Here is a 27,629-nt window from a genome sequence, read left to right as displayed (position 1 = left end):
GTTACTACAGCCAGACACACAAAGGATCTGTAGCTTGTGGCATCCTCGGCACAGATTGACCAGACCTTCATCTGTTATTTGCTGGAGGCAACAAACACCACAACAAATTACAAAAACACAGAGGCATACAGACACATCCCTCATGCCTTATTATCAGTCTCTCCCAGTATCCACATCCAAATGGTTTGTCTTACTGTGCAAGACTGCATATTGATGGTGGTGAGTTCTGGGCAGTGTTTCTGAAGGTGTTTCAATGCTCCATCATCCAGCTGGGTTAAGAGAAATGCACAGAATTGTTAATCAAACACCTGGATATATAATCTATATACTGTAATGTATGTGACTGTTTATGTGTGTTGATGTATCTTCTAATAATCAACAGTGGCTTGTGAAAGACTCTGAACGTCCCCCGAGTAAACAGGAGAAACCTTTGTTCAATTCCGTGCCTGTTTTTCCAATTAGTTAATTCAATCCACGTGTGACTACTGTCCCCCGTGAGCCTCAAAAGATGATCCGTGGGGGGTTCATGGTATTTTTTCCAGGGAAAAAAACAGACTAGACACTGGTTATGCAAACAAAAACTGAGCACACAGCCTGAAGAAAATATTGGTTCTAGAGGGGCAACAGAAAAAAAATGCCAACACCCAACACAAACCACTACATCAACAGACCAATCCGTGGGATGGAAAATGTACTGTGTTTGGAACAGCAAGTAGGGAAAAGGGCACATTTCTCTTCAGTAAGTCATTTTTCAGCAGTAGGGAAGCAGTGTGGCTTGTGGTTATGTTTTTTAATAATAGGGAATTTATAGGTATTTTTTTGAGTTTTCTGTAGTTTTAACATTTTTGAGCTGTCTTCACCAACAGAGAACCCGGTTTACAGTAAATTGTAGTGAACAGTGTCCTCTGGCAGCAGGTCACACAACAACGTCTTGCACGGGAAAATAAAAAATGTATTAAAAAAAAAAAATCAGGCAATACTCCTTTTAAATAGTAGCACTTGGAACAGGGTCAAAATGCCTTAAAATCCTATAAAGAAGGCCTGATATGCCCACTGAAAGAAAAATCCCTTGCTCTGGCGTGCATGTGTGTGTGTGCGCAACCACTGCTGCCACCGTACCTGTGTACAGCCTCTGAGGAACAGTGCTCGTATACCGTTGCAGCCTCTAGCCAGAGCCTCAATGCCATCACGTGTGATCTGGTCACACCACGACAGGTTCAACATCTCCAGCATTCTGCAGCCATCACTGAGCATGCACACACATTAACAATGAAGATGAAGACAAAACACACAGGGCATGTGTCTTAAATTACACCTGTGTACATTTATTATTTGTTTAAGAGTTCAACAAAAAAACTGTGTGCACAATGTGTAAGGGCTTAAGGAGGAATTGAGAACTATTTTCTTTAAGGGGTTCTGTTATGTGGGATTTGGGTTTAAGTAGCCAGGGCAATACCAAGTGTGCGGGTGCTACCTGAGGGCCTTGAGGGAGTGGTTGCTGACGGACACACAGGAGGTGAGATCCAGCTGTTTGAGTTTGGAGCAAAACTTGCTGAGACTGAGACAAGTGCTGTCTGTGATCTTGGTGCAGCCGTTCAGGTTCAACACTTCGATGTTTCTGCAGTTCTGAGCAAATGTCCTGGGAAACAGTCGAAACAGTAGAGAGTGAGAGGTGGGGAATTACTCAAGAGTCGCTTCATTGAATAAATAAGAAGTCAGAAGCTGGGAGCTGCTGGGAAGCCAATTAACAAAGTCATCTACAGGCCCTTGAGAGGTTGTTGTACAGCTTCGTTCATTTCTTTTTTTTATGAAAGCCTGATTCTCCAAATAACAGCTTGTACCTCTTTAAATCTGTTTCCACAGCAGCCGATAAAATCTTGTCAAACCGTGTGAATGAACAGATCAAGATGTACAAGTTTTATATAAAATAAAATTACATCACCTTTGTTTTTTTGTTTTGTATATGCATGTGTGCGTGTATTTGTGTACATGCACAGTAAACTGAGATTAAATAGAATTTAAAAAAAGCGTTTCTACCACACACTCCCCTGGGACTGAAGAGGAACAAGCCGCATAAACTTTAAACTAATCACATGTGAACAAAACAATAAGTTATCAAACCACCAAGAGAGTGAGTTTCAGTAAAAGTCAAAAGAGCACCACACTCAGAGACAATGAGAATCTCACTTCATGGAGGCGTCTCCCACACTCAGGCAGCCCCTGAGGCTCAGCTGCCTCAAGAAGCCTCCACAACGCTTCGAAATGTTCTCCACCACCCGCCCCTGAGAGACACAGGCACGAGAGAGAGAGAGAGAAGAGAGAGAGAGAGAGGAGAGAGAGAGAGAGAGAGAGAGAGAGAGAGAGAGAGAGAGAGAGAGAGAGAGAGAGGATCAGCTGTGACGTCACAGTCGGCACCAAAGTGTACTGACCCAGCACTAAGCCTTGGGCTGGATAATACTACTCAACAAGCATACACATGCAGCACGTATGGGCAAGTATGCACTCACACACACACACACACACACACACACACACACAGTCCATTCTACCGCTTCACTCTTCTCTTTTTGTCTCTCATAAACACACCCCTCACCTCTATGTCTGTCTGGAAGTTGAACAAGTCAATCTTCTGCCAGTTACTGCCATCTAGAGCCAGTACATTCCACGCCTGAGAGGGTGACAGACAGGTTGTGGACAGAGACAGACATGTGGGTCAGACAGAGGTGGGGGAAGGTGAATGAGGACTCTGTTATCATAATATGCGGGAAACATGAATGAACACTCTGGGTCAACTGCCCCTATAATGCACTCTGTGGGTCTGGCTCGGTATACGCATGAACAATGCCCACTTTCTGTTTCTTTGTTCATGCAGCAGGCGCACTAGTTGTTGTTAATCACTTCTTACAACCACATGGAGCCCCTCTAATGTGAGGATTTGCTTCTTTTCTCTGTTTTATATCATTGTAAACTGAAAATCCTTGGGTTTTGGAGTGTTGGTCAGACAAAACCAGACATCTGAAGACCTCACCTTGGGCTCTGGGAAATTATAATGGGTATTTTTCCACTGTTGTCTCATACTTTACAGTCAAAACAAATGATTGATTAATTGAGAAAATAATTGACTGACCAATCATAACAATGGTTGGACATTTAGGTACACAGAACACCTACAAGATAACCAACAACGACATATATCAAAAATATACAATCTAAATCGCTTAGTCACAGCTGTCTTTATTTCCCTTAAAGAAATACATTGGAGCTGTTGTAAAAGAAGCAGCCACCACAGCTCTGCATTCACAGTCAATGTGCCAAGCCCTTGTTATTATTCACAGATAGCTCATTCAGAAACGGCTTTCAGCTGCAGTGCCCTGCTGCTAAACAGTGGTCCACTTCCACATAACCAGCAGATGGCACTACATTATAGACATTTCTAGAGAATTCAATAATGGTAAACCGGTTTTAATTCAACCACATAATAGTTTAGAATTACATCAACACATTCTTTTTGAAACAATGAGTGTGTTCGTCTACAGTGGGTGGTTTGGAGGTGTAGAGAGGGAAGCGCTTACCTTGGATACTTGGGCACACCTACAGAGAGTAACCACATCTAGATAGGAGAATATTCTACGAAGAGACACAAAAAGAACAGCATGAGCTTGTCTCACTTTTTCCACCTAAACTTTATACTTGAATATCTTTCCCTTTGTGTGATTTAATATATGTTTAGTTTATGTTTTTTGTGCGTGTCTGTAGAAAACAGAACAATCTCCTGTGTTTGGTCGGTAGCAGGAGAGCCCCACAGACAGCCAGTGTTTGAGCTGTGGGCCGGTCAGCCACAAAGGGCTGCATGCAGCAGGCTACTGGGTCAGCTCAATCCATTAATCTGCCATTGAGTAATCTCTGGCACTCACTCACACAGGCAAGGCCACAGACAGCATGGGACAGACAGACATACATACATATACTGAGGACACACATACAATAAAACCTCCTCAAGCACATACATGTATTGTATACTTCATCTGAGCTCCCAGTGATTAAATGGCCTTTTACCACTCACAGAAGTGCTTCAAAGAGCCAATCTATAGAAACTTTGAGGTATTCAAAGAATGGTCATGGCGCCAAAGCTTTGAGTGCAGCTGGGGTCTGAATGTCCTTTTAACCCTCGGAAACAGGAGCTGACCATTGTTTCCTTCATATAGAAGCAGACAAAGGCTGCGTGTGTTGATGTGTGTTAGGTCAGGGCATGTTGGGGCATGTCTGTATAATCTATACCGGAGTCTTGTGTCAGGAAGTACATGCATACAATCAACAAAGCAATGCAAAGACACCCACACACACACACGACACACATGCACTCTCACACATCAAACACATGGACACACACACACACACACACACACACACACACACACACAGTCCTCGGTGTCATTGCAAGGCCACCAGAGAAGCTGACCAAGCAAGCAGGCGGTCATCGATCTCCCTTCTAATAACTGGTTAATGGCTGTGACACTGGTCATTGATTGGCTGTCTGTTTTAATCAAACACAATCTGACTTTCCATTATGTGTGAAAGAGAGAGGCCTTTTACCACAGAATTATTATTTTACTCATACTCACAGAGTAGCAATCACTCAATCTGATTTGGTGAGTCCTGTTAACCTATTTGGCATTTGCACTTGATAATAAAAGCCTAATAGTTGAGAACAGCCCTGACGTTTTAGATGAAGACAGATTGTTGTATTCAGGCAGTGATTATAGCTGTATCACTAACATGGACAGCGACAAAGAAAGGACAACAGAAAGGGTAGGCTGTGATACAACAGAGCCAAATTCAGAGGTACAACATCATGAGTATGTTTTTCACTTTACCCTAATGCTGCCTCTGAACGCAGGCAGAACAAAAACTAAGTTAGCATCCTTTGATTGCTCTGTCAAATCCTGCCTGAGTATGCCTATGTTTTTATGACATGGTATATAATGAGATTTTAATGGCGCATAGTCCTATTTGTTGACAAAATGTATACCTGGCCCTTCAAGCATGGCTAGATAAGAGAGTCAAGCCTTCACAGCGAGTCAAGGACGGTTGCCATAGCAACTCCGGTTAGACATGAATTTGGGCGGTGGTAGGGAAGGCGCCGAGTCAGCACTTCTGGGTAAAAAGACCCTCTAAACTCTCTCCGAGGCTCGTCTGTCAGACAGGGTTCTTCTATATCACGCCACAGTTCTAACAGTTTATATCCATGGCCGTTTACAATGCAAAACAGTAACTCTAATGAGAACACTGATTAATAAAAAACACATTATTCCTCACAGGATATTTGCCAAAAATACCACATGGTTGAGCCTCTCCAGTGGTTCGAAATCTTTTCTGGCTGGTGACACCTTATGTCTTGTTATGAGTTGTAAGCAGTTTATCTAAAAAGTGAGTTTATCCTCTAAAACTCTACATTTAGTTGATTTATTGAGTACTTGATCCACATAAAATTAATCATCTGCAGTTTTGATAATATAATAATCGTTCAGTCAAGTCACGTTACAAGATTTAGTAGCAAACATTCACTGGTTCCTGCTTCTCAAGTGTGAAGATTTGAGGCTTTTCTCTGTTATATCTACATTTCGGACTGTTGGTTGAATAAAACAAGCAATGTAAATACCTTACATTACGCCCTGTTTATTATTTCTTGTCATCTTATTGACAAAATGCTTGAGTTATAAATAAAGGCCCACTTTCCATGGTTTATAAACAAGATTTACAGACGTAACAATGAGTCTTCCTCACAGCTGATGTTGTGTAACATCATCTCAACATGACACATGTGACACTAAGTCATGTGTTGCAGCCAACGAGTGCATGTGAGTACATATTTTTCTGTCCACCAGTGAAAGCAGTGCTGGTAGTAATGGGTGTACTGGTGATCTCTGTGGAGCACAGCTGGAGCAGCAGCAGAGCACAGCAATGCGGAATTCCCCACAAGCTAAGACAAGCTATTTATAGCACACAAACACAGACGTACAGTTTGCATAGGACCAGGAGCGTTTTCTCTCTCTCACACACACACACACACACACACACACACACACACACACACACACACACATACACACACATGCAGTAGTGTAGTGCAGCGACATGCAGGTGCATCCCTTTCAAACATACATGCACACACACAGATCCATGTATAAATCAGTGTGGAGGATGAACATGTGTGAGTGATATTAGATTTATGGGTCAAGTGGGACAAAATACTGGTTTGTAGGTCACAAGGTTAACAGGACCTCATTGCAGACTAGTGACCAACATACATCATACTAAAAAAACAGATACCTACACACACACACACACAACTGGTGACAAAACAAACAAACACACACACACCTACACAATGACTGGTCAAGGCTGCTTCAGCTAATGAGGAGGGGGGATATTATTAATCTTACCTAAGAAGAAGCTCTTTGGGGAGCTTCTTATTAATGGGGGCTTCATCGCTGTTTGAGAACACCTGCCGAGACAAAAGATAAACAACAATAAGAGAGTGTGTTTGAGGTGGTCAAGAGCAATGAGAAAGAAACAAGACACAAGCTGCTACAATGGCAACAGAGATCAAAACATAGAAAGCACAGCGCATCATCATCTTCATCACGAACACAACAACATACACAACTGAATCAGTGTCGGGGACATTATTATTTTGTTTTTCTCCAAACTCAAAATGTGTTTTAAAGGAGAAGTAAGTCTTAAAACAATCCTCATATCCCCATATTACATTAAAAGCACTGTTGGTCACATTAGTTTGTCCAAACTTGCTACAAAAAGTTCACTTCTTAAAGCAATTTCAGTATAAGGGAGGGGGGACAAAATCCACAGCGCTCTTTCTGTGTAAAAAACAAAAACAACAAAGTGCAGCTGAAGCTACAGTAATATGAGGCTTCAGTAGTCTGAGTCAAGTCAAATCAAATGGATATCTTCCAGAGTTAGTCTTTTTAGTATGAATTTCCCTTCTTTTGTTACAATCCCGCCACCGCAGCTCAGCAAGGAAACAATGTCTGTGGACGCACAAAGAAAATGTGGTACTAAAAAGACTGTGACTTTGTAAGATACCCATTTGATTTGTCTAGCTCATACTGCTGGAGTCTCATATTGGCTTAAACTGGAGTTAACTTGTCACCCTGTCACTTACATTTAAAATACTTTAGAAAGGAATCTCTTTGCAGCACAGTATGGACAAGAGGAATAATCGACGTCGACAAGAAACACTTTTGGTGTACACATAAGCATGTGAGTGTTGGTGTATGACAGACTTGAAAATAAGTGTGAATCTATCCTTCAATAAAAATACAAACTTGCTATGTATTTTCAGTTACTAGTGAGAAAAAAAGGTATGCTGATAAACAAGCCAGAGCTACATTTGGCTTTCCACGTCCCCTCCTTACAAGCTTATAATTCTGTTAGCCTGGTCAGCTTGTTGGCATGCTTATCTCAATTAGTCTACTCGCTGGATGTCTGGCCATCTGCTGAGTGGGACACACACACACGCACATGCACACAGGCACGCTCACACACAGTAACAGGCTCGCAGGTGATTCAAGTCAGACCTCTCTGTGTGAAGAACAGAGGCAGAACATTCTAGATCAGGTGGGCTGTATTCAGCCATGAATTTAAATTACGGCAAACACCCACATTTGCTGTGCCTCTGCAGACACGCATCCTTGCTAGTGATGCACTTGTATCCTCAAAGACTCAGAAACTGTATCGAATGAGGGGGACTCCCTGCTGTGTCGCACGCAAACTCAAACACCGAAATGTGAAAACACAAAAGGGGAGCCCAGGGAAAGGCACAGGAGGAGCAAAGGTTGATTCTGAAAACGTCTTGGCTCCAGCTAGCACCATGACAGACGCAGGCTCCTCGAAAGAGAAAGCAATGAGGGAGAGGAAAGAGGGAGGAAGGGGGAAGTAAGAGACAGAGGCTAACACAGAAATGGTGCAAGAGTCAAGGACTACAGGAAAAACATGTACAAAAGTCATTATAAATCAGAGAGTGAGTGGAAAGGGGGTGATGAGGAAGTAAAGGACTTTTAAGAGGAAAAGGGGTCAAAAAGACAGTCAGTCCAGTCAAGCTCCAGCAAAAGATTAACTAAGCTGGTTTAAATTTTAACATCTATGTTCGGGTAACAGCAGTGGTTTGAAACACCAATCTGAACCTATTGGTTAACTATCTCCAATAATAGCTCCAGGATACGGTTAAAATGTTTTCCACCATTGGTTCCCACATACCCTTGTATTGAATAACACGAGGGCCAACTGCCTCTATGGGAAGTTTAATAATGGTTCTACAAAGTCTCTGAATAAATACTTGACCAAGCATTTATCATCACTATGTGACTTTCAGGTTCAGTTATATTTAGAGCCGTGTCAACTGAGTTAAGTGAAAGTAAATTTGCCTTAATTGTACAATACTGTACATACTGAATGGTAGGAAGAGAACTGTCAACAGACACGGCCTACAGTATATTTTCTCAGTGTCTCTCTAAAGCCAGAGGTGGTTTAGGATTTAGGACTAAATTTAGACTTAATTCCAAACCACCTCTGTAACACATCACTCACCTTTGACCTCTCCTTCAACAGACACATGGTCTATACACACAATCTAGACCCGGTGGGCTGAACATGATGGCACTGGCAAAGAAGGTCATATTTTCATGATGTGGTTTAACTTTCCAACTGAAGCATAACATTTGCTGTGTAATGGCATCAAGTCTGGTACTGTCCACATATTGAAAGTACTTCACATTCAGATTCAGACATCTCAGATTACTGCTGAAACAATTCATCCATTAGTCGATTGAAAGAAATGTAATCATTAATGATTTTTATAATCAGTTAAAAGATTTTATTCATTTATCATGAAAAAATATCAAATATTTACTGCTACTATTCTTCCTTTTATATCAATTAGGGCCGCCGCTAATAGTTATTTTCATTATTGGTTATCTGCTGATCATTTTCTCAATTTATAGTCATAAAAATGCCCAGCATAATTTCCTAGAGGTTAAAGTGATTTAATCAAATATCTTGTTTTGATCAATCAGCAGACCGACACCCAAATATATTACCTTTACCACAGAATAAGACAAGAGAAAGCAGCAAAATCACACATTTGTGAAGCTGGAACCATATTTATTTTTTTACTTGACAACTGACTTAAATAATTAATCGATTATCAAAAGAGTTCCCTTTTCAGTTTCTGTCACTTGACAAATTGACTAATCAATAAATCAATAAATGCTGCTCTAATATCCTTTCTAAATTGAATATTTTGGGGTTTTGGACTGCTGATGTTTTGATTTTGAAAAAATATCTAATTGCGATTATTTTGACTGTTTGACAATTGTGATGTGATTTGCAAAACTAGGGGGAATGATCATTATTCTCATTTTCATTGAAAACATATTAAAATGAATTACGGTGTGACAAACAAAGTTGTTTTTCTTGAGTCTCTAGAATATGATGTGTAGGCATCTCTGCAACAGTATTTAAATTAAAATGGTATTTTGACACACATTTCGCCTGTAAATAACAAACATTGTGCCACTGTCATAATAAAATTACAGTAGGCCATATTGTGATTTCGATAAAATTTTGATTAATTGTTCAGCCCTACCTTGAGCGATAAGACATTTTGATAGACATTTTTCACTATAACCCATAGACGAAACTGTTGATAGACAACAAGATGGCATACAGCCTGCATACAGTCTATTCTCCATTTCCCTCCTTAAGAGTTGCGCAACTCAAACCCCAGGAAAGAAGTTGCCAGGTGGAACACAGTGTTTAGTGAGAAACCTCAGCCACAGGTATGCCATTAAAAAAGCCATCTCTGGTACGCATGCTTCATTAAAGTTATCGCCTCAGCGTTCTGGTGCCCTCATTCCCTGTGCCAGCAGAGCAACATTCCCAAGCAGGGAGTTCCTCTCTCTGCAGTCATACTCCTATTCCTAGACAGTGTACAACAGGGTGGATATGTAAATCTGAACTTGAACTTGCTTGGCTCAGGTTTAGTGAAAGCATTATATGTCATATTACATGTTCAATTTCTGGCCTGCAATGCAACAACTACAGGAGGCTTGTGCCAGGTGTTTATTTTAAAGCATCATCTCTGGTGTTATAAGTCAACCCTCCCATGTTTTACTCTACCATCCCCTATTCTTCACTCTCTCTCTCTCTGACACACACCAGCTTGTTTCCCACCATACACTGCTTTATATCTGCTTCTAAGAAGCTTATGGCGCTGCTGGAAAATCCACCGATATCGCAACACACATCAGCACCACCTCCTGTTCTCACTCACTCACACGTAGACACATATGTTCATACTACTGACAAATTGCAGCGGCCGAACACCTGACATAGAAAGTCAAGTACCATCAAGTCAAACCCTCAAGAATCCCAACAATGTGCTGGTGATATTTCAGATAAACAATGCTCACAGCTTAGGGGACCAGCTGTACGGAAGCTGGTTTAATGTTTGTACACAGAACACAGTAATTATTATTCCACAGGTATTAAGCATGGATCAGTGGTTTATCAGCTAAGATGCACATCAGAGGAATATGTAAAACGTCATGCAGGTGAGCAGTGATGAAGTATTAGTAAGACATTTACTCAAGTTTTGAGGTACATGTACAATACGTATTTGTATTTTATGTTACTTATACATTATCTCCACTACATCTAAGAGGCAAATATTGTACTTTTAGTAGTTGACAGCTGTAGTTAGTGTCTTAAATACAAAGCAGATAATCACATTTTAAAATATGATATTTTGTTATAAATTAAACTACCCAACAGTGTATAAAGTAGTAAAATGTGAATCAGTAGTAACATCCAGTAATATAACACTGACTGGGATCATTCTGCCTTCATTGTAAGTTTACTGTAGATGCTTTCAGTACATTTTGCTGCTAATACAGGATTTTCACTTGTAAACATTGCTAGTTTTACTTATTTTTTACAAGATCTGACAGCTCCTTCCACTACTGCAGTTGACTGCTGGCATGTGTTTACCACTTTCTTGCAAAAATTATAATGTAAATATGAAAAGGCTGTGGAAACAAATGTGACAATTCATAGCAGTCATGCTATATTAAAAATTACTAGTGGCTCTTGAACACAAAAAGGACCATCTGTAGAGTGCCAGCGACTCTCAGAAAGCCAGCCAACCCTGCTGTGCATGTGTCAGTCACAGGTATCACAGCAGGTGTCACAGGTTTTGCAGTGTTATCTGTCAAACCCAAAGTGATGACTAATTGAATGCTGCTACACTGTTTATATTTACTCTCCATCTGCAGCCCCAGTCCCCCCTTCCTGAAAAGCCTGTAACCTCAGGCGACAGTGCCAGCCTCGGCCCTGATATATTGACTACCTCGGCCACAGCCCTCCTGTCCCGCAGTCCTGAGCTCCATGTTGTCGCTGTCTACTGGTGCGGCAGGACAATAACAGGATTTCGGATTACCCTTGACCAACAAAACGGCTCGACTCCCGACTGCATGTAAAATTAGGAGCACGGTCTACCACACTCACGTCCACACGCACACACAGACACACACTTTGCTTATACAAGCCCACGACTCCCACGTCTACTAGAAACAAACAGTTTAACCATTGGTGGTCCACTCCCTCTGTCATACCTCGAACCGGCCCTTGGTGATACCGTTCATGTCTGCGGCGGCACGTCTCTGCTACAAGCCGCATAGACACCAGTAGAGCCGTTAGACGAACGTCGTTATTGTTTTTGTGCCGTTTTATTTTTGGTCTGCCGGAGTGCAGGAGCCGAGCTGGAGCTGGGTCCTCACGCCCTCCTCCCCCCCCAACCCAGCCGTCAGCGAGGCCCCTGTCTCCGGGTCAGTAGGGTGGTGGTTGTGGTGAGGGCGTGTCGGTCCGGGGCACCCTGCGGTAACGTTAACGGTCGGTGTCTCGGAGACCAACGGCTCCCCAGCCCGTCTCATCACAGGGCTACCAAAATAACAATAATAACATGGACGCTCTGTCAAATGACTTCACTTCCGCCTCTCCCTTCATCGCGCTGGAGCCAGTCAGCTTGCCTCCCCCAAAAAATCTCCCGAGTTTGCTAAAAACACGCAGGAAACGCCACATTAACGTCCGCTTTCATCTCTCACAGCAGACGCCCCGCATCAAACGCGCGTACGGCGGCTGACACGGACGTTTCCTCTCAATATTTTCTGTTTACTTGCGGTGGAAGGGGAGGGTTTACGTGACGTCATTGCTGCGGGAAAAGCACGCGTGGTCGATTTGTTTTGATTTTGAGGTCTTGCAGAGATTTTTTTTTTTGAGAAATAACGACAACGGGGTCCTTTTTGCTCGCGGCCACCGTGGCACTCACGGGTGTACCCCCGCCGAGACGTGACCTGACACGAACCTGCGGGTCTGAATAAGGGGAAAAAACGCTCACGCATCTGTGAACGCGAATCCAGGACCAAGACTTTCTCTCCGTAAGAGATGTGTAACACTGTCACAGTAAGGCTTCAACCTGCAGACACACACACCCAAAACAACTTAGGCTGACTTCTCTGTAGCTCCTTCGTTATGTAAACTGCTTATGTAGCAACAGTGGTGGAAAAAAGTAGGCCTACTCCTGTACTGAATTAAAACTAGCAATACACCAACGTAAAAAACGTCACAAGTAAAAACCCTGCATGAAGTATTATCAGCAAACTGTTTTAAAAGTCAAAGTAAGTAGAAAACCTCAAAGTTATAAAGACATTTCTGTCTATAATTGAGTCCTAAAACCTCATTTCATAGTAGGCTACAGTACTGTTTTTAAATTGTTTAAAGATGAAATGAGCACCTGTAACTTAAATAATAAGGCAGGTTGGGGTTGTAAATATATGATTTTAGAAAATCAAATTTTAGAGGGACATATTGTATTTTTTACTGCACTACATTTATTTGACTTATTGATTTATTTGAGCTGTAGTTACTTTGCAGGTAATTTTTCATACAAATTATATATTAAGCTTCTAAAATATGATGCATTGTTAAGTTAACATGTCCCTCTTATCAAGTAATTTAAGTCTTTAAAGTCAGATTAATATCTAACCTGTTTTTAAAGTATTTTTTTATTATGTTTGATTTTTCAGAATATTAGTGCAGCCATTTGTCCTTTTGTTTGCTTGTCTTAAGATACTCTTTGTACATTTTTAAAACAAGTTTATTTATATTGTAAACAGGTTGAAATATTTTTACTGCACTGACAGAGTTGTTTCACTTGTTTTAAGGAAATAAGGTTTTTAAGACTCAAGTATAGACAGAAAATAGGTTTAAATTGGGATTTTGCTGATTTTGCCTCCCAACTGAAAATAAAATAAAAAAAAGTAGTTAAAATGACCTCAAGCTTAACCGATGCAGCAATAATAAATAATGATCTTCTAATATAAATATATTAAACACTAAAGGGGTCCAAAATGTATTTTTACATAGCTGTATTGCTACTCTTACTTAAATAAAGGGTCTAAATACTTGTCTACCACTGTCACTGCAGGTTTGGAAGAAAGAGCTGCAGACAGACATGAGTGTGAGTTACACATCCAGAAGGAAATATCTTCACAGTCATTCTCAACACCCCCACAAGAGGGCGATCTTATGCAGTTTTGAGAAACTTGTACTTTTCTTGAGTATTTGCATTTTCTTTTATACTTATACTCCTCTACAGATCACAGAGAAATATTGTACTTTTTGCTTCTTTACAGTGCATCATACTTTATAAAAATAATCATACATTTTAGTGTAAAATCTTAATGTGTAAAGTATCTATATATCTGTAGTGGAATGAAAAGTACAATATTTCATTTGAAATTTAGTGGAGTAGAGGAAGAAATGAACACTCTCAGGTTAAGTACCTCCAAACAGCGGTGTAAGAAGTACTTAGATCCCTTAATTCATTCAAGAGTAAAAGTACTCACTGTGCAGTAAAATGTTCCCGGTCAGTTTAGTGTTATATATATGATGTTTCCTGATAAATATTAATGTGTGTGTTGCTTTTCACTGCCGTAGATATTTAAGGTTGAGCTCATTTAAAACTACTTTATATGTCACTGGGTAGCTAATGTTACTTTTACCTAAGCAAAGAAGAGTACTTCTTCCACCACCATTACATACAGCATGCATGTTCCCTCAGGTCCTCCAGAGGCTACAAACATGGCTTGATTACCAACCGGGCAAAGCTGGCACCTGCCTCAGAGCCGCATAGCCACAAGTTCACTGGCTTTTTTCATAGCAGACATTTTGACATTTCACAGTAAAAGCACAAGTGTAAATAATAAAACAAATGATGGCTTAATTCCATTATGCTGCTTTGGTTTCGGGGTCCTGATATTGTCACGGCTTACTTGGGCATTAATGTTAGTAATAACACCTTTGCTTTTGCTGCTAAGCCGAAATTCCTGCTGTGAAAACGGCCTATAATAAGGGGAAAGTGTTATTGTACCGTTAACCTTAACAAGGAAAGTGAGGCAGATGTCAGTCAAACTCAGTCATAAACACTCTCCTGAGGAGAGGTCTAATTAGAAAAGGGAAGTGAAAACATGTGTGGGTGTACTTTGAATGTGTAGGGCCTCATTCTGATCCTGTACTTATGTTGTGCATATTACTGAATGAATTTGTGTTTTATCAGATTGCCACACACCAAATCTGGGGTTATACAGTATAACATTACAGCATAAGAATACAAGGCACAGAAAAAGGGAAGGAGCAGATAAATGCAGCCATAGCAACACAGTTTCTCCACTTTGGTTAAAGGTGTGCAGTAAATAGTAGAATGTACTTGCGGACTTTGACTTGTGTAACATAGGTGTAAATAATTACATTACTGACTGAATTATATTCAGGTGTGCTGGTGTTGTGTATGCGTAGTGGGGCACTGAAATGACAGAGAGACATCCACCTGCACTTTTGCTGCCATTAATGCCAGTTGATACTATTAAAACCCACCAGGAAGTCAGGCTGCATATAAACCCCACCTTCTTCGCTATATTGGCAAACTTTAATCCTAACCATAAATGAAATCATAACCATTTGATTGGTGGAGCTTGTCAGGGGAGGTATGCAGCCTGGCAGCACGGTCTGCCTGCCAGCCACTGATCCTTCACTGAAGAATGTCCAGGCTCCTGCAAGGATTTTCTTTTAGCCCTGATAAAAGTCCCATGTGATATTTAGAAAGGTTTGTTATTATTAAGCTGTTGTTAAAAAAGAGAGGAATGTTGGTGGAGAGAGAGAAACATCCAAACAGAAACGTCAACCTAATTTATGGGATTTATTTGGAATAACTAGTACACAAAACAAATCAGGAAAATGTAATTGTCCCTTATTTTCTCTGGATCCCCCCGGCAAAGATCAGAAGGCTTCTTCATGGCATAACTTATTTTTTTTATTTTAAGTGAAGAAAATCAGAAACACAAACGACAAAATACACAAAATATGTTTGAAAAAGTAAGACAAACATAAGATTACTTCACTCTCACCCACATGTGTCTGTCAAGCTACATTTTTTAAAGCCATTTAGTCTTGTTAAAATAAACACAGGATTTGCATTCTGTTTTCTTCAAACATGGCCATATAGCTAATAACTGTAGTTATTAACAGTCATATAAAGTATGTCCAAAGCTTATTAACTGTATTATTCTATAACATAAATATGGAACTGAGATGACACACATAGAAGAAGCACTTCTTGCGTGCCTTTCAGCATGAACACATACATGTTATGTTATGACGCTTAGTCTTTCATCTCCGTGCAACACATTTTCAATCCTTGTGCCACCCCATCTCACTGCGTTGCATGGTAATTAACAATCTCTCATTAAAAGTCAAATTAATTATGTCAGTTCTTTGAATAGCTCCATGCCCTTCTCATCCTGACTCTGCTGTGGCTGGCAGCTCAGTGTTGAATGTGTCCTGATGATCGCAATGACTCCAGTGATGACAAGCAAGGCCGTCTATGTCGAACACATAATATTTCTGTAGAACCTTTCAGATGGGAAAGTGTACCTCAGCTGTTGATATAATATGTTTAGGAAGATAATAGGGATTTGAATACTGTTACCTTCTGTGCTTCATCCAATATATTTAAAGGTGTATATGTAGTTTGGCCTTTTTGTCAGTCTGTATTCATTGCTTCCTATTAATTTGTATTTATCTGAGTTTGCTATGTATTTTGAACATGTTTTTGTTTATTTTATTACAGTTTGATTACTATTTGTCACTTTACTGTATTTACTCTGTTCCCTGTGTTTTTCCACACATGCTTGTTTACTGCAGGTTCAGACACACTGACACACATATGAAGTAAAAACCACATATCTCTATTTGTTTGGTGACTTTAACAGAAGGATTAATTGTTGCTTCATGTTTTGTCGCTGAAACAGCTCTTCTAAAAACACATGGTTTATTGAAAAAGTGCACAGTCACAAAGCTGAAATCTCCAAAGTGTCTATGTTTTCCTGAGCTCATGAAAACATAGACATTTTGGAGATACAGAGTTTTCAGAGGACATGGACACACACACACAAACACACCCCATATCTCTCTCAAAACCAATTTTCGTGCATGCAGCTTCATCTCTTGGTTTTTCTGGACCTCCTCACGGAGGTTTAAGGAGGCTGTTGCCGTGGAGACAAAGCCATACCTCCCTCTGTCCCTTGGCTGCACAAGTATGACCAGTGATTTCCTCTGAGTCAACCACACACACCTGCTTTACACACCTCATTCTGACAGGACGTGTCTCACATGGGAAGTCACTGGTCTCACACATACTCAGAGCAATCATAGGGTTAGTGTGTGTGCTCGCATTTGTGTGTGTGTTTACTTCCGCTGCACAGATTGTCTAATGGGTGTGTACTAGAAGTCCTGTGAGATTACACACCTGTGTGAAGTCTGCACGTGTGTCTGTCCCCTAACGGAGCCCCCTCACCACCGCACGGACACCTGCAGCAAACATAATTCTCACCAGCCTCTTTGAGATGGTGCAGGTGTGAATCACTGTCTCTCTCCTGCTCGCCATCCCTCTCCCCTCTCCTCCACAACCCCCATCACCTCTCCAGAAATAGCCCCCCGTGCGTGAGTCAGGATCCCAGCCCACCTGAAACTCTCTCATTCAGACCCCTCTGAACAGGAGCTGAAAGCACGAGAGGTGCCCGAGAGCTGGTTGAAAAAAATAATGTGACTGAGATGGAAAAACATCAGTGAGAGATTTAAAGCCACAATGCAGCGGCAGCGCATGGTGACTCCTCTGGGGGAACACAGAGAGCTATGAAAATGGAAAAGCTGGGGTGTGGAGAGAGATGACTAAGTGTGAATCCTCAATAAAGGTGTCACTCCTTAAGGAATTTCTATATCGCTGTGTATTTGATCTCATTTCAATTGTTTTCCCTTCTAAAAATAATTTGATTCCTGTATCCCCCCACACACACACATTCAGAATATTGCTCCTGTCCCACAATGTTGGCAGTTTTCTCTCCTTCCAAACTCACCCATCACTTGTAATGGAGTATGTTTACATTGTGGTGTTGCTCATTTTAGTAGTCAAGGATCTGAATATTTCTTATACCATCGACAATCTCGCTATACAAGGTCCACTTTGTAGTAGCTTTCAGCAAATGAAGTTGTTGAAGTGTCAAATTCTAATTTCCATTTTTTTCTGATTTTATAGACTTCCTGGCCACATTGGCTTAAAATTTGAGACAACCTTGGAAAAGTCAGAAAATGGAAATGTGATCATCTACAGCTCCGTGACAACTGGACTACACAGATCTGCTGAGGAGGATCATGGTAAAAACTCCAGAACAGCTACTAAAGAGACAATGAGGCAAGATTATTTTATCAATAACTGTTTCCAAGGTCAAGCATGAACTTTCAGCTTCTAAATATTCCATTCTTGTCCTTTGTAGATGAGTACCTACATATTCACTCAGAGGAATACTGCAAAACTCTTGCATGTGATGTTTATGCACATTCAAATACATGAGAGGGAAATATATTGTTTATGTGTAATGCTTTCATTTATATAAAAAGCATGTGTGCACATTGTGATAATTTTTATTCTCTGTGTATATAGTTTTTATAGGTTATAATATTGCTTTAGGCTTAGTGGTGGTGTGGATCCTGTATGTGCTGATGCTATGTGGGTTGGTTATCTTCACCTGCAGATTCACTGAAACAATGCCTCCATGTTCCAAAAAGCTCTCTATGGGCTATGGTCATCCGTCTTTATCTCCCTTACCAAATGGGACACACACGGTCGGTGTGCGCGCGAGACACACACACACCAACTAATAGAGGAAAGCTTGGCCTATAGCAGAGAGGACAATTCATACTAATTAAAATTCTTATGCTCAAAGGATGAGCTGTAGCCTATTTGAGCGTACCGAACCTGAGGTCCCTTATTAGCCACTGGGTGTTAAATTGTCTTTAAATAGCAATGCAGCGCAGTGGAGTGTGTTATTCTTCAACGCAAAGGCACACTTCGTTACATGTTCAACATTTATCTTTTATCCAGGTCAACAAGTAAAGTAAGTCAAAAGCATTTCTTGCTCAAAGACACCTAAGCGACTTTAACACCCCCTCTCTGTCTCTCTCTACATGCGCTCTCTCTGTAAAGGAGCAGTCCGGAACAGGTGTTATGCCCACCCTCAAGAGTTTCAGCCGTGACGTATTTACTAACGGAGACACGCGAGTTTTCACACCGGCGCTCCAGCTGCTTGCGAGGGGGACTATTTGGGGAGATAAACTGCGCCTCGCTCTTGAGCCGCTCCGACCGTTTTCTTCCCGTTATCAGCCGCACTTTGTCAACAAGCCTGTACCTTCCCGCTGCTCAGTCCACCTCTGTCCACCAGGAGGGACGTAGCGGGAGTTTGCTCTCCAGCGTCACTTTCACCCGCAAGATTGTGAATTCATTTGGAAGTTTTTGGACACGTTTTTTCCAACATCAAAAGTGAGGTTTAGCCGGAGGCGTAAAAAAAAAAAAGATGCTGGATCGTTGTAAGCGAATTTTCTATCATTGCTCTCTGGATGCCTTGTGGTGACCTCTGTTGTAGTAAATGCAGACGGTAAGTTTGATATTTTAAACTATTGTAACAGGGGCGTTATAAAAAAGATAGGCTACCACATAAATGATCCAACAAAACTATAGACTTAATTATAAATTCACAATTTGTAAGCTTTTATTTTTATTTTATTTTATTTTATTGGAATAATAAATGAGTGTCACCGAGTTTCCATCATGAAAGTTGGGGTTTGGTGATAACCGTTACTCAGAGCTGGTGGAAGCGCGCGAACAGTTGGCACCTGCTTTAATCTCGTGCGTTTCGTTGGCTAATCGTTGCCAGAAAGCACGTCCCCTCTCAACCGTGTTTTATTTCTCTTACATAAATATTTCATGCTACATCTAAAACGCCATGTAACGTCTTATAAAGCTGTGCGTAATGGATGTGCGCGTGCAGTCATCTTTACTTCAAGCATTTATAGATGAAGCTTAATCTAAATATTTAGAAGATTTAACTCTTACACATATTGTACATGTTAAACAGCTTTTTTTAGTGCTTTTAGACCCAGCTAATGATGTGACAATGAGGTGATAATGAAAGTGACAGTGTGCTGCTGTGATGCAGTGAATTGATCACATCTGTATCACAGGAGGGGAACAGAGCAGATATCAAACTTCTCTGAGGAGCTTCACTCCAGACAACTGATCCTTACAACACAAACATGTTATTTTATCAGCCTCAAAATCCATATATCTGCATGGTCTGCTTTACTGTTTTATGTCTTACATCATCCCAACCTGGAGTCAGTGGTAACTATGTAGTATGGATGCTCCAAAAAATGGGTAGTGCTGAAAAATATGGCTGAGGACATTTAAGATCAAATATAACCTATTTTTAAAACATAGTTTCCCTGAGATCAAAAACAGGCCTTTTAGCCTTCCTTTTCTGATCTCATGTTCAAGTAACCTGCAGGTCTTTTTTTGAACAAATGAATCTGTCTTCATGTAAGATTGAAAACATGAGTGTATGAATATTGTTTAGATTTGGACCAAATAGGCTCTCTATGAATTAGGCGAGGTGTCTAACTCTTACAAACCCTGCCAGTACCCAGAAGCTCACAGGTCGAATGTCTACATCAGTTGTCATAAAAACGTAATATAAGAGGTTATAGAGGCTTTCCTCTCACTCCCTGCTGTCTCTCTTCTCAGGTCGAGTGTTCGTTATGGACCTGAGGAATTCCTCCGGCCTGCAGGGCTTCAGAGATGCTCAGCGGGCTTGTGCCTCACGACATTCCCGCTTGGCCTCATCAGAGGAGCTCCGTTATGCTGTGGTAGAGTGCCACTTCTCCCCATGCACCCGTGGGTGGCTCTACGGAGGAGCAGTGGGGTAAGAAAAAGACATGTGTATGTACTTGTGCATGAGGGTCTTCATTGTTTTAAGGGACATGTAGGGAGACTTGAGGTTTCTGGAGATGTCAAAGGTCATTTTGGTGAGTGCGCTTCTGTGTGTGTGACAGAGGTGAATGGATGAAAGAGAAAAGAAGGAAAGGCAGCAGTGGCAGTTATAGAGGGAGTGGGAAGCTAGAAGAAGAGAGTGACACATTTCAGGGGGGAAAGAGAAAAAGGAGAGAGGAAGAGAGGGAGAAAGACTCCTCTGTTCCTTCCTGGAGCAGGAGGGAATTCTGAGCCGGGGTGTCATGTCGACAACTGCCTCCATTTACACCTCTCATCTCCACAGCTTTCAGCACCCAGGGACAGCAACAGACAGACAGGCAGAGAGACAGCTGATTTATATAGCTTAAAGAACATCGTTACACAGTTATAGACAGGTGTTTGATTGACAACTTCGATGCTTAGAAGTATATGCAGAGGATAGACAGAAAATGTACTGCAGTGATCCTGGTGGTGACAGGTGATGCGTATAGTGCAGGGTATATGTTGCTCAATAACACACAGATTTTTTTAAGTTGAGCTGAAATACTTTCCTGAATTTATCAAAAGTTATAGTACATAAAGAATAATTCCTCAAACATGTTATTTCTGTCTCTCTTTAAGCTGCACTTTAAGCTTAATTAAGGACAAGCATAAAGAAATAAGAAAGATAAAAGGAACAACAAACAAAACAGGGGTACAAAGCCAAACTGTGCTTAAGCTGAATGCTGATGATAGAGAACTTACATCCTCACAATGACAATGCTAACATTGTTTAGCAGGTATAATGTTTACCATGTTCATTTTAGTTTAGCATATAAGCTAACATTTGCTAGATTTTGGTTCTGGGACATCGTGGGGAAGCAGTAAATATAAAAAAAAATTACTATGAGTTCTTTAAATGGCACAAAGATCTTATCTTCTAATCTAGAACTTTCCTTAATCCCTTTGCTGGCCCAATGTTGGAAACCCGGATCAGCTCTCCCAGGAGTGAAACTCTAGCATAAACTCTGGTTATACTCTCATATATGAATAAGGCCTGACAGAGAATGTTTTTCACCTAGAAATTTCCACGCCTCATACCAAATGTTGATTGTATTATAAACAAAGGGATTCTTTGTTTGCTTTCTTAGTTTCTTGATATCAGCTGAATAAATGTAGAGTCTCAATCTCCATCCATGCAGGGAGAGAATCAGGGGTAAAATAGTACATAGCAATGCAAAGTTGAGCTGCCCGGTAAACCATTAGAAATCGGGCACATGGAGCCATCTCGGCCATACAGAACACCATCTATCTATTGATTTTGTTATTGAGTCTACGATAGTAGATAGTTAGTTTAGACTATCTGGTCAATCTCTGGCACAATATGGATACCAAAATATGGAAAAAGAAAAGCTGTTCTTTCCTCACGCTCCCTGCTCTCTATGTCTTGGCCAGTGGACAGCTTTCACACCCGCTTACCATGTTTCACAGCGTATCACCCATCTATGGGACTTTCTGTCTTAAGTTCATGCCCCCCTCCCCCTAACTTTTCCACCTGGATTCGCCTTATCCTACTTCTGTGTTGGTGAAGAAAGTAATGTAAAAGCAGACCAGAGGTGCTTCTCTGTGTTATATCACAGACATTTTATCTCTGTTATTGTTTCTTCTTCTTTTGATTTGTTCCTATATGTGACCAGGATTTGACACAACACAGACACACCTCCTGCCAATCACATATTTCAGAGCATGCTGACGGGACATCCTTCTTCCTTTCTTGCCGGCTTCTTGGCTATAGTGTCTCCCATACAGTCCTGTCTGTTGAGTCATCACATATACAGTACAACCTCTCCCAGTTTTTATGCAAAGGTCAGGAGCTCTACACCTTACGCTACACTCTAAGGATAGAGGGGGTGTTGTATGCAGCACATATTCTAAACCTCTTTAGAAAAAAATCTTCTCCCCCACATCTGCTGTCTGCCACTTAACTGTAATCTTTCCATGTCATTCTATATTTCAGGGGTTTCTGATTTTCAAATTTTAATTCTCATCCACAAAATCCACTCCCACTCAGTTTCCCTGTAACCCACTCCCTCTTATCTCTCTCTCAGTCTTAATTGTTTGCCTCACCTCTGCACCCTCACAGGTGAGCAGAACATATCACAGAATTTCAGGGTGTTTTTGGAGGCTGTCATGCAGTACAAGCAGGGTAGTCCGTGAAAGATCAAGTGGTGTGAACTATGTTGTCGCGTTGCACTGACATAATGTTTAGGTCTGTTGCGTAATAACAAGTGCTTCTCAGATTGACTCTCCCACCTTAACGCCTTCCTCTTACCTGTCACTCATAGATCTGCTGCCCCAGTGACCAAACACAATACCAACAGTCTGAATTAACACTCAGTTTCATACAGACACAGACGTACACATACCTTTGGGTGTTCCCTTTAATAGTTTTGAGAAATGGTTGTTTAGTCAGGTGAATTGTTCCCTGCCCCTGCGAAAGGTCAGTCTCTCACTCTCTCTCTCACACACACGCACAGATGCCTGCAGGAGCTGCAGTTTAATGTAAAAACAGTCTCTGTGTTTTTTTGTCTCTCTCTGAGTGTTTTGTTGGCGATTTCGCTCTCTCTTTTCTCAGACTTTTGTCCTTATAAGCTGAAGTTAGCATGGCACAAGCATGCGGTATGACTCACACCACTTCTCACAGTCTCGCTGCACTGCCAGTCAAATTCTTTCCAATTACTGATGCTTTGATTAACTCTGTTACACAAGTGCATACACACACAGACTCACACACATGTCTGGGGCAGTACCTTTCCCATTTAATGGCTTGATAAGTAATATTACCAATCAAACCTGTCATTAAGGAAAAGTTTAATATGTCTCACTTTTAATCACATCTTTGATTGTTGACGGGAGCCGCAATGGGAACATGATTTGATGGGTCTGGGAAGTTTGAGTCATTCTTATCTGGTGCTATGATGCTATAAACCTTAATGTGGCAACAAAAATAGACTATTTACTCAGCATTTTTTTGCCTCTGCAGCTTGTAAGCGTTGTGCACTGAGCTCATTATTCATTTGCTCCCTGTGGAATGAGTATAATATTAAGTCCCTAATGTTATGATTGGGCTATATGAAGTTGGCAGTAACTTCAGGCTTCTGCATGGGAACATCTATTCGTAACGTGCCATAGTGAGATAATGTTGTGCCACAGGCTACAACTGCTGATACTGCACCATGTTCCTGGACACTGATGTCATGCTGTAATAATATTTGGATAAGTAACGAATCAGAGCAGCAAGTACTGTACATATCTGTCCGTGAGTGTCACCATGTTAACCATATACATACTGGATACAAACCAGAGTTGCAGCTTCACATGTGAGCTCTCACTCACTTTTATCAGTGACATCTCAGTGTAATTACTGGTAGAAGACATATTCAGCTTTACTTACGTAAAGTACCAGTACATTTTTGGAATAATACCAATTACAAGTAAAACTCCTGCATTCATAATCCTACTTTAAGTAAAAGTACATTTTTATCCACTAAATTCACTTAAACTATCAAAAGGATGTGAGTGTGATGTAATGTAATGAGAGTGTGTTAAAAGTAAACACACTAGGTTTAATTATGACCACCCTCAATCCTAGAGTCCCTTAGGGGTGCTTAAATGCTTCACTGTAGGCCATTTGCTCTCACAATCACATTGTAATTAATGAGTGTGTTTGTGTGTACGTGAGTATCTATCTATCTATCTATCTATCTATCTATCTATCTATCTATCTTTGCAGGACCACGGTGTGTAATATTGTGGGGAGTGCACTGAAAGCTGTGGACGTGAGGACAGAAAATGCCACAGAGGACGCCACACACATGGACGCCTTCTGTATCAAAGACAAAGGTCAGTATTTGTGTGTAGTTTCCTGAGATGTGAAAGAGGCCCTCTGTCCCTGCGTTGCTTCCATGTACACCTCTACCTTCAACGTGTGTGTGTGTGTGTGTGTGTGTGTGTGTGTGTGTGTGTGTGTGTGTGTGTGTGTGCTTGTCACTTATATATTTTTACTCATACCTGTATACCTCATATATGTCGTTGAGGAATATCTGAGCAAGTGATGCGTATGTGATGACGTAACTCGATCCATGAATGTATTTAAGCCCTGACGGAGCTGAAGCTAAATTCCACACACCTATCCCACTGGCATGGATCTGTGAGGGGAGGGGGCCAGTCAGTGGTTGGTTTTGGATCAGACTATTATTGGATGCCACCCAGAAGAGTACTCCAGCCCTTCCTCATAAACAGTAGAGCTACTGTGGCTGTTTATACATATACTACACACCCTGAGGTGGGAACGAACTCTCCGCTGTAGGAAAAATCTACAGGACAGATCCATTTAAAGTAGTGGAGGCAAGACACAGCTTCATAGTCAAGGTTATGGCTACCATTATGGATATGGTTATGATTGGAGGTATAAGGTGCCATATTAGCACCATTATCAGGGAAACAAACAATACATGTAGTTTAAAGATGACATTACAGTAAATTAAATCAATTCTGCTTGCTAAAAATTGTTTTTGAAGACCATTTAATTTTTTTTGCATTTTTAATACTGTAAGTGCTGTAAACTTTACATCGCAACATGTTACAGGCAGTCGCTATAATAGATCACATTGCACATGGGATCTTCCTTTATTTTCTATAAATGGATATTAGTCACACTGTGAGGTCCAGCAGCTCTGGAGCTTTCAATCATATCACAAGGTCTTTGGAGTTTGTAGAGTTCTTGTGACATTGTAGATGTTCAAATGTCCATACATTTGTAAAGCACTTTAAAGATAAACAATTATACATTATTGTTATAACATAGCAACTATACATTATTGTTGCGTTAGAATGCAAGAAGTGTACATTCATTTGGTGCTTTGATGGGAAAGTTTGACATCCAGCACTGCAGAGTCAGCTGTAAAGTCAGACACAGGTTCTCCAGCTCAAGCAAGATTAAAATCAGCTTGGAACTGACAACCGTTGTCTACATGGAAGGAAGGAACATTATTTGTTTTGAAAAATGTAAATGTAAATGATTTTAATTTGTAGTAATTAGTAATTGGTTAAAACCTGCTAATTAACTTTGTTTTACAGTAATGCCACTTTAAATTCAGTAGTTTCTTTTGAAAATATTAGATCTTCATTCTGGAAAATTAACACTTGATTTTCAATGTTTAATATTATAATAAAACAGCAGCTGAATGCATTATTAAAGTTTTTTCATTTGGGGATGTAAATAAGGGGAAGTAAAGAAGATAACAGAAATAAAATATTGTGTCTTGGTATAATTACCATGAATAATAAGACCGGAGTCAAGCAAATACATAGCATTTATCTCACCCCAGTGGCATTGACAGTTAGTGGTCATGTTTGTCAAAATTGCAGCCACTGCTTCCTGTCCCATGAGACACTCTTATCGCTTTCTGTTTACAAATGGGATAGTGTTTCTGTAAAGCTGGATAATAATAATGAGTCATGTTTCTTTAGCTGCACTGTGTAGTATTAAATAGGGGTCGCATGATCTTTACCTAATAGTTTGTTTAACAATTTAAAACATTTATCTTCCATTTTGTGTGTTGAATGTGCTTTTTTTTAGATTACATGCATCTCTGTTTGTTGTTGACAGGTGTGCCGTGTGGTGACCCTCCATCCTTTCCTAATGCCCGTCTAAAGGGGCACTCAGGGTATGAGATGGGAGATGAGCTGCTTTACACATGTGTGCCAGGTTACGTAATGCCCAGTGGACGCATGCCTTTAGCCTGCTGTGCGACAGCTGTGGAGAGTGGTATGGACTGGTAGAGATATGTGTCAAGGGTAAGAAGGAGTTTAAACTGTTGGAGAGTGGGACAGAAATGGAAAGAGGCAGAAATAGACCCCCTTCGGTTCATCCTCTTCAAAGCTTCGAGCTTTGACCCAGACAGAAGGCCGCTATGAGGTCAGCCTCCTCACCTCTTGCTTATTAGCTCCCATTGTTATGAGGCCGCCCGTGCTTGATTCCTGGCTTTTGAAAAACAGAGTCTCAGTTGTGAGTTGGGTTGAAAATGGCTGCTATTACACCTCAGTGTGACCTGCCATAGTGTGACCCAGTGCATAGCAGAGAGAGAAGGGGGCAGGAGTTTCTATAAAGGCAGAAGACCCCAGGCCTGTGTCCATGGTTAGCTAACAGAGTCTTAGTCATGTTTGTGCTCTTCAGTACTTGTTCCTGACCTGTCAAAATGATTTAAAGAGAAAATACATTTCTGTTACACATAGTTATATTTATTTTTTTCTGACTTCACTCTAGATTGTTCTGTTTGGATGGATATTTTCACCTAGTCAAGCCTCAAAAAATCCTTCAAGTCTCAGTAAATTCATTTGCTTTCTTATTGCGAGTTAGATTAGAAGAGTGATACCGCTCTTGCTGGAGCCACGAGCTGGTTAGTTAGTGTAGCTTAGCATAAACACTAGAACTAGGGGGAAACAGCTGGCTTGGTTCTGGCCAAAGGTGACAAAAATGGCCTGCCAACACCTTTAAAGCTCACTTATTGACGTAGTTTGTTTAATCTGTTCAAAAAACTAAATTTTGTAAAACCAAAATGTTGTAGTGTTAAGGGGGGTTAGGTGCCAGACTATTTCTTGGACGGGAAAAGTCACTTCCTGAAGTCTCTGCTGGATGCCTGGCTACTTGAGGTTGACAAATGGCCTTCAGAAAGTCATTTCTCGGCCAGGAAATTATGAGAGGTGATGGTAGGCAAATTTTATTTTACCTTTAGCTAGGCTAGCTGTTTCCCCCTTTTTACAGTCTTTATGCTAAGCTGATAACTAGTGCACCTTTATATTGAATGGACAGAAATAAAATGGGCGATCTTCTCCTCTGACTCTTCCTAAAGTTTGGAGACCACTGCTCTAAATTACTTTGACATTGTCAGAATGTAAAGTGTCTTTGAAGGTCATTGCACATGTCTCTTTGTTGTTTTTGAGTTGAGTTGTATGAATATGAATGTTGGGATGTAGCTTTGTCACCTGAAAGTGCTTGTTTTTGTGTCTGCAGATGAGACTGAAAGTCATGTAGACTATGAGGACAAGTTTCACAGATTCCTATGGAGAGGCAGAGCGCCACAACGAAAGACCACAG

The 27,629-nt window shown here is 40.8% G+C and overlaps 2 protein-coding genes across 2 annotated transcripts; one reads left to right on the top strand and one right to left on the bottom strand.

The window, feature by feature from the left end:
• Window positions 1-6: 6 nt before the first annotated feature.
• LOC119900108 (F-box/LRR-repeat protein 20-like) lies at window positions 7-11,792 on the bottom strand (the record flags this gene model as incomplete). Its single annotated transcript, XM_038714867.1, has 9 exons — window positions 11,691-11,792; window positions 6,444-6,505; window positions 3,573-3,627; window positions 2,594-2,668; window positions 2,188-2,282; window positions 1,475-1,639; window positions 1,120-1,246; window positions 195-269; window positions 7-81 (listed from the first exon to the last, which is right to left on the bottom strand). Coding segments are annotated over exons 1-9 (759 nt in total), but the record flags the coding sequence as incomplete, so codon positions are not given.
• Window positions 11,793-19,071: 7,279 nt separating this feature from the next.
• On the top strand, window positions 19,072-26,310 carry LOC119900109 (sushi domain-containing protein 5-like; the record flags this gene model as incomplete). Its single annotated transcript, XM_038714868.1, has 4 exons — window positions 19,072-19,121; window positions 20,267-20,444; window positions 24,264-24,373; window positions 26,142-26,310. Coding segments are annotated over exons 2-4 (443 nt in total), but the record flags the coding sequence as incomplete, so codon positions are not given.
• Between the last annotated feature and the right edge of the window lie 1,319 nt (window positions 26,311-27,629).

This window comes from Micropterus salmoides, unplaced genomic scaffold (genome assembly GCF_014851395.1).
Source record: "Micropterus salmoides isolate LMB-PRFRI ecotype aquatic unplaced genomic scaffold, ASM1485139v1 Ms_hic_scaffold_1247, whole genome shotgun sequence".
NCBI classification, from domain to species: domain Eukaryota; kingdom Metazoa; phylum Chordata; class Actinopteri; order Centrarchiformes; family Centrarchidae; genus Micropterus; species Micropterus salmoides.
The sequence above is the reverse complement of the archived record's forward strand: the minus strand, read 5'-3'. Positions and strand labels throughout refer to the sequence as shown.